The 8,576-nt window shown below is 41.8% G+C and overlaps 1 protein-coding gene across 1 annotated transcript; it reads right to left on the bottom strand.

Annotated features, from left to right (window-relative positions):
* Nucleotides 1–3,123: 3,123 nt before the first annotated feature.
* Nucleotides 3,124–3,730, bottom strand: LOC310871903 (ubiquitin-conjugating enzyme E2 D4-like). Its single transcript, XM_083783540.1, is given in 2 exon segments — nt 3,124–3,555; nt 3,557–3,730. Coding segments are annotated over 2 exon segments (432 nt in total). The 5' UTR covers nt 3,592–3,730; the 3' UTR covers nt 3,124–3,158.
* Nucleotides 3,731–8,576: the final 4,846 nt, after the last annotated feature.

Here is an 8,576-nt window from a genome sequence, read left to right as displayed (position 1 = left end):
TTTTCTTTTGGGATCCCCCATTCTTCTGTTGACTCCTCCACAAGAGTGGCGATAGCCTGAGCTGTGTGTGGGTGAACCATTTGCTTATAGGTTCAGGAGTATGTGTTCTGCCTTATTGTCTTCTGAATTAAAATAACAAGCACTGATAGCCATAAAGGATGCTGTGAGACCCTTTTTAGTCCAAATATCTAAGCCAATGCTAATTTTGCGTGCCTTGGACAGTCGTTGTTTGAATTTGTCCTTTTCGTCCAGGTAGATTTTGTCCACTGTGTTTGTATTTTTCTTTTTCTTTTTGGCACAGTGACTCTTCTATCCATCCTCTCAATCATTTTGACAAAATCCTCATCTTCCACTAGGCGTGAAGGGAGGCCTGTACGGGCTATCCAGAGTGCTACACCTTCCTCTTTGAACTTTTGGTCTAGAGAGTCAGTTTTGTATTTGGTGTGGGCCAGTAAAGACCCTTGTATAGCTGGCCTGCTGTTATCCTTTCTGGGTGGTTGGTTGGTGGTTGTAGCCAGTGGATCTGGAATCTGGGACAGGAGTAAATACAATGGCTACGTTTACATGAAGGGTGATCATTCCGAATAAATACTTCAGAATAAAATACATCCGATGTAATATTTTTTGCCGCGAGTTTACATGGGAAATGGTCATTCCGAATGAGTGTTTATATGGAGAAGTGATAGAAGACATGATACATGTTAATTCACGTGAAACTACGCCATCTGTTGGACACATAAAATATAGGCAGTTCATTCATTGTGACTGCCTCAACAATACAAACATATTACAGCCGAAAGACGATACTTTGAAATCCCATCATTTCATTCCGCAGTAGCTTTGAGGCTGCTGGTTGGATAGGGGCGGCAAATATGTTTACCGTCTTTTTTTCCCCACCCGAAGGTGATCATCTCGTTTTTATTTGTACTTTATTATCTACAGCACGGCCAGGGCACGCAACACACTGATTATTATTGTATCGGGTCGCTCGTTATTTTTGAGAGAGAGAGAGAGAGAGAGAGAGAGAGAGAGACCGTTGAACACACACACACACACACACACACACACACACACACACACACACACACACACACACACACACACACACACACACACATACACACAGATCAGGGTTATCGTCATCTGCTGCTGCTCCACGTTTTTTGTGGATTTCGGATATGAAAAAAGGAACGAAATAACGCACTCTATGTGCAAACTCCTCGGCGCGCCTTGGATATGAGCGCCTTGGAGCATGCTCAGAAAGACCAGAATGAACTTACATCCGAATTAGTGTATACATGAGTCCAATTTTCTTTCAATCGCATTGAACATCGGAGTAATCCGGCCAGTGACATCGGAATGGTTTTTAGATCGCATCGAGCGTTTTCATTCGGATGTATGTTTTTGTAGGTGTTTACATAACAACGTTTAATAGGATTGAAATTCTATTCGGAATGAAAAGGGGATTTAACTGCTCATGTAAACGTAGCCATTGTCAGGACAGATACACACATTGCACAGGATAAAATAGGAAACTATAGGATATAGGCTAAGTAAAGCATTTGTTATTATTTTACTTAATTAAAACAGTATCTGTAAAAACAAAATGCCATTCCAATCCAAAATCATACTAAAAAGATAGCATATGTAAACTATCCTACTTTAAGCAGAAATATAATTGCAGAGTCTGACTCTGCAGACACTTAGTTGTGTTTTTGCAGGCAAGATGCATTCCAAACATGTTGTTTGCATCCATGTATATACTGTAGCTTCCCATGTGTTTTGTGCACAGTACACTGACTGGGTTGTTTGCAAGTTACTATAATAGTTTGCTTGCTGTAGTGCTATTAGCTCATACTTCTATATGGTTTAAATAGGCTAAACTTGCAATCAAACTGAAACCATAGTTGACCCACAAGTATAATGCATCTTCAATTTATTCAACTTCACATGTAAATGCTGATGTGTCTCTTCAAGTTTGTTGTGTTTTTTCCTTTTATCTTGTGGACACATTGCTCTCCTTCGGTTAAAATCAAGCATTCTGTTTTAGGCTTCATCCACACCTACATAAACGTAGCTTTTTCGTTTTAGTTTTTTTTAAATCTCTCTGTCCATACGACACGTTTTTTTAAAAATCTCTCTGTCCATATGACCAATGGCAAGACCCATGCAAAACTCCGTTTACATTGTCCACACGGGAACACACAGGCGGAGTTTAAACACTGTGGCAGGAGTTTTCCAAAAGATGCGTTTATATGGACCAAAAACGCGTTTGCGTGTGGGGGGGGGCGACCCCCCCAAAACGCATATAAAAACCTACGTTTATCCGTTTACCCGGATACGTGTGGACAAGGCCTTATTCTCCACATCGATGTAGCGAAAATGTTTCCATATATCTTCTCTTCTCCTTCTCCCGATCCCCGTGCAAAGCATTTTAATGTTTTATTTTAAAAGTATCGACTCGGTGTGTACTAGTGTGCGGTGCCCGCTGTAAATTCAAAAGGAGGCGTGTCGTGTGAGTGTGTGGGGCAAGGGTGTGTTCGGTTATAGGCACACTGACCACAATGCTAATACAAAGTGATAGGCGACTGTGCTCCCGGGCAGTCCCGGCGAGCAATTCCGAACGCACAACGTGCGCTTCATAGCAAAGAGACAGGAGGAAGTGATACGATCATTATAATAATATATTTCGTATCGTCTTTGTTCGTGGACTAAAATGACCATAGATTTTAGCAGAGTCTTTATTTTGTATTTTCGTCTAGTCTTTATTAGTCAACAAAATTGCATAATAATTTAGTCCCAGTCAGTTTATACACGTGTTTTTTGTCTAGTCTAGTCTAGTTTTCGTCTGGTGAAAAATGGGCGTTGACAAACACATTTCGTTTTCGTTGACGAGAACAACACTGGTCAGAAATGATAAATGAAACTAGGGAAAACAAAACAGACATCCAAATGTCAAGGCATCCCTTCCAGGCTGATAAACAATGTTTATCATCTGTGCAAAAATAAAATCACCTACACCTCAATTTGAAAACAAATGATAAGACATGGTTGATGACAGTACAAGATGATAGATGTTACCTAATATTACTCAATATATCCATTCTATAATTTACCAAAAAAAAAGGAAAAAGAAGATTTCGGTTTTTTCACATGGCCTACTTTTGGGTCCATTCTTTTGCTAGATGGTTGTATTTGTCTTTGTCATTCTTGTAGGTGTGCGCTATGTCAGGAACTAAGGGGTCATCTGGGTTGGGGTCACATAGCAATGAGCATATGGACAGTAGAACTTTAGATACCGTTAGGGCAGGAGACCACTGTGACCGTAGAATGTCCAAACAGATGCTCCCATTGCTGTTTATGTTTGGGTGATAGATCTTTGTTGTAAAGGCAAGCTTTGGTGGTTTGAAGGGGTAGTCAGTGGGGAAGTGGATAGTCAGAAACAAGACTCCTCCTTGGTAAGGACTGTCACCTGGACCCATTATGGTTGCCTGCCAGTGAAACAAGTCATCCCCCACTGGACCAGCAGAGCACTGGGCTGGAGGATCTCTGTAGATCATTCAGCTCCTTCTGGATTCTATTCAGTGCCATGTTGTCTGACCTCAATCGTGCCTGGACACAGTTTAACTCGCTATATTTTCTTTGAGTCGAAATGTGATATTATTGCTGGAGAGGTCAATACAATACATGTAATTTCTTTCCTGAGTATCGCGGTCACCAAGGGTGTGTTGTGTTTAGGGAACGACAGTTTTCTACCTCTGGTCTGCTTTGAGGCAGGACTCCAGAGAAGAAGGGAAGATCTAACCTCATTGTCAGCTCTGTAGCAGTGGCCGGCAAACTGTGTTCTTCTGGATCGGACCAGTGAAGAAACATGGGGAAGGTTGCCGTATATTAGAACAGTCGATGGGTGGCTCTTCTCTTCCAAGACATATTTTTCACTCTCATTAGAAGGCGGGTGTAAGTGCCATCCAACTGTTTCTCTTGCTTCTTTGAAAGTGGCCATGTCTCGGAGCCAAAGAGTAGAATCGGCTCAACGGTCGTCCTAAATAGTTTTACTTTTAACATCTTACTAAAAGCTGGGATGACCAGATCTTATGCATGTCATTGCAGGCTGACCCTTCCTAGTTTGAAAGTCCTATTGGGAAGAAGATATATATGAACCCAAATACTTAGTAGTCATCAACCTGTTTCAGAGGAGTGTTGTTAAGTGTTTTTATAATGTGGTTATTGTTGGATTTGCATATATTTACGTATTCAGTTTTGGTCTCGTTGAGATAAAGACCAACACAGTTGGAGGCCCGCTCAAGAGACTGAAGGAGAGCCTGAGCGTATTCCAATGATTGACTGATAAGCGTGATGTCATCAGTGAGGTCAGTGTGGGTTTAGGTATTTAGCAGGATGACGAGGTTTAGTTGGTAGCCCTTATCATTGATGGTGTTAGAGCGGCTTCGGAATAATAACGCACATGCATTCCATATTCTGTAGGTTCAGGTCATTTATTGGATATACTTTCGATTAAACAAAACAAAAAATAATTGGTATAGAAAGTCTATTCCGTTGGTATATACAATGTGCTATGCTATGTGCTATGCTATGTGCTATGCTATGTGCTATGCTATGTGCTATGCTATGTGCTATGCAATGTGCTATGCTATGTGCTATGCTATGTGCTATGCTATGTGCTATGTGCTATGTGCTATGCTATGTGCTATGTGGTTGAAATGTTTGTCCCTGCTGCTCTGGTTTCTGGATCACCTGCAGTCACCTGCCTCCTCACAGAGTGACACCCGACAAAATTACATTATATTCATACACAGTTAAGATATTACACATTGCTGTGGCATTGATGGATGACATGCCATGACATCCTTGTGTCTGTGACCCAGACATGTTAGCAGAGCTACCATTGCAGTGTTAGGAAGAGTCTAGATAGCTATGGAGACTGGTGGGTATACGGAGGAAATAAATAAGACACAAGGAGGCAGCAGCGTCAGTTCACATCCTCCTCGTCAGCTGTACGCAACAGAACTGATGAGATGTGTTTATTTGGCCAATATATGAACACACGTTAATAGGCACTTCCTGTCACTTCAGAATAAGATAAGAATTATTTACGATATAGTAGATCACATTCCAACACCCCCACTTGATCGCATATTGGTAAACAATAAAATACAATCCTAAACTTGCATATTAAACAGTGCATCTCATCAACATTTCACACAATGATCAATTCAAATCAATAAAAATCTTCAATAAATGTGCAAAATGCAAGCATCTCTTTTACATCCGTCACATCACATTACTGGTTGCAATAATAAAACTTCAAATACCCATGTCATTTCTCAAATACCTGTTGTTTCAAATAAGCATTAATAAATAGCAGATTAAATAAATCACATTCAGATCACCCAAACACAAATAAACACTTATTTTTCCTTCTTTTCTTTTGTTTTACTGTGTTGTGACAATAATGCATCATCACCCTGTTTTTGTTTTCACCCCCCACTGCATTCTTGCCCTCTTGACTGCAGTATAGTCAGGGTAAATTTATCATTTTCTCTCATCACTCCATAACAATAATCAAAGGTTACATTTCCCTGGTCATCAGATTTTGCTTGACACTCGTAATCCTTTAAATATTGAGGTGGTCTCCTTTCTCTTTTTGGATAAGTTGTACTCTGGCTACCTTCACCTGCCTGAATGTCAACCAGATCACTCATCTCTGCCTCTGCCTCTTGTTTTTGTGTCTCTTTTGGGATTACAATGGTTTCCTTAACTTTAGGTAGATAGTTTACAGCCCCCCTTATACTGCAACCATCATCCTCCTCCATTTCTTGCTCGGTTTGTGTCTGACTCGCAATGACACTCTTTTGAATGAACTTTACCAATCTGTGTTTAGCTACAAGTACTTTCCCTGTGTCAGGATAAAACACCAAATAAGCTGGGCTGTTTTTGTCATAGCCTACGAAAATACCTCCTTCACATCGTGAATCCAACTTTTTCTTGTCTTGCTTGTATGCATAGCATGGTGACCCAAATGTTCTCATTCTCGAAATGTTTGGCTTCTTTCCTGTCAACATATAATATGGGGTCTGTCCTACACGCTTGTTTAAACACCTGTTTCGAATAACAGCAGCAGTCATTACTGCATATGTCCACAATTCTTTTGGTAAACTGCTTTCAATCAGCATGCATTTGGCCATTTCAAACAGTGTTCTCCTATTTATTTCAGCTGTCCCATTCTGAGCTGAGATCTCATGTCTGATGGCATTTTTGCTTAGCAATGCTTGAAATAGACCAGAAGCATACTCGGTACAATTATCTGATCGAATACACTTAATTTTCCCATAAGGTGAAACATCAGCAATGTATTTTTCTGTAGCTTTGACTGCGTCACTTTAGATTTCAAGAAATAAACAAAGATTGCTCCTGAATAGTCATCAGTAAATGCTAGAGTATATTTGAATCCATCTTTAGCCGTTGGATCGATTGGTCCAAATAAGTCAGTGTGTACAAGTTGTAGTGCAGCTTTAGCTCTTTGGTCTGGCTCTCTGTTTCAGCTCTGAGCAAATTTACCTTTTGTGCACACTTCACATGACAATTTGGAAATATCAACCTTGCCTTTAATGTCCATACCCTCAGTTACATTCTGCAATTTCAACACATCTTCGTAGTTGCAATGTCCTAGAATGTCATGCCACGTTTTGATATCATAACACCCATGACATTCATCAACATTAGTAATCTTATCAACAGTGTTTAAGTAAAACATCCTGTCATGTACCTTAATGTCGAATGTCGTACCATCATTTTGGATGAGCTTGTTCTGTCTCTCTTTGAAGAAGACTGTGGCTCCGTTGGATATAGCTGCGTTGACTGAGACAATGTCTTGGGGAAAGGATGGAACGTAGAGCGCCCCCTTCAGCATCGTTTCCACCTCACGACCCTTGTTATCTCTCAGCCAAACGTTTGCAGTACCTCTCTTCAGCGCTATGCCAGAGGCCCTCACTCCATCAGCCATCTCCAGAACATGCTTTCGTGGCTCGAAACTCTCGTCGAAGTTTCGGAACTTCTTCACGTCGGTCACAATGTGTGACGTAGCCCCGGTGTCGACCATCAGCCCTCTGCTCAGAGCAATGCCCTGACAGAGTCTCTGCTTCGGTCCCCCGGCGCCGTCCACTTGGCAAACCTTGAAAGCGGACGTGTGCTCCTCTTCATCCATGGCATGTTGTTTCACGTTGACGTCTCTCAGTCTTCTCCGCCTGCAGTTGATCTCGTTGTGCGTGGAACTTTTGCAAAAACTGCACCACTGTCTCTGCTCCCTCCGACCAACAGCAGCCTTAGTGCACTCGAAAGCCTTATGCCCCCTCTGGCTGCAGTTGTAACAGGACAGTCTCACGTCTTTGCCTTTCATCACGCTGTCGCCGACAGAGTTGCACTTGCCACTGAATTTATCAGCGCTCTCGTAACTCCTCAGCTTGGTCTTAAACTCAGCGAAGGTCATCTTGTCATCACTTTGTTTAATGTGGATAGAAAATAGCCTGTATGACTCCGGCAGGCCCTTCAGAATCATAGCTGTCAATAAGCCGTCACTTATAGTCTCTTCCGCATTCCTCAGTGCCGTGATAGAAGTTTCTGCTCTTATAATATAGTCTGTGATTGTTTCATTATCAGCTTTCTGGAGCGACGTAAGCTCTGTGTACAAACCAGTCACTCTTGGTTTTCCCCTACCAACATAGTGATCGTTCAGAATCTTCAACGCCAACCTCCCATCATCTGCTGCGTCATGCACAATCAACAACAAACTTCCCTCGTCGAGTACCTGAATAAGCTCAGCATATGCTTCCTCATTTCTTTCGGCGTCCACATTGTCGCCGTCGTCAGGCGCATTCAATATGGTGCTCTTCAGCCCTCGCAGTCTCAGGTAGGCGAAAAGTCTGGTCTGCCATACCTCGAAATGGCTTCCGTCTCCGTCAAACAAACACAGCCTACTCCACGGCTACTCCACGGCTTCCAATACTTTTCCTGCTGGGTCCCATAACCTGTTAGCAGAGCTACCATTGCAGTCTTAGGAAGAGTCTAGATAGCTATGGAGACTGGTGGGTATACGGAGGAAATAAATAAGACACAAGGAGGCAGCAGCGTCAGTTCACATCCTCCTCGTCAGCTGTAGAACTGATGAGATGTGTTTATTTGGCCAATATATGAACACACGTTAATAGGCACTTCCTGTCACTTCAGAATAAGATAAGAATTATTTACAATATAGTAGATCACATTCCAACAATTCTCAATTCCAAAACCCAAAATATGGGCCTCTCACACACTCACACTCAGTCACTCCAGCATGGTGGTGTCACGCTGACATTGGTGACCTGCTGAAATATAAAGACATCACATGATGTCAGCGACCGAATGTAAATCATTGCCGGTTTTTATCTTAGCATAGTTCAACCTAACTGTACTTACAGTAGGCCACGCATTTAAAAACACCTGAATGTAAGTTGTGTGAAGTTCACAAGATGGTCACATATTATTTCGGCAGGTCACCAATTTCACCATAACACTGCCGC

Source organism: Protomyctophum parallelum, assembly GCF_964188405.1.
Source record: "Protomyctophum parallelum genome assembly, chromosome: 1".
Taxonomy (NCBI): Eukaryota; Metazoa; Chordata; class Actinopteri; order Myctophiformes; family Myctophidae; genus Protomyctophum; species Protomyctophum parallelum.
This window is presented reverse-complemented; position numbering and strand designations above follow the sequence as displayed.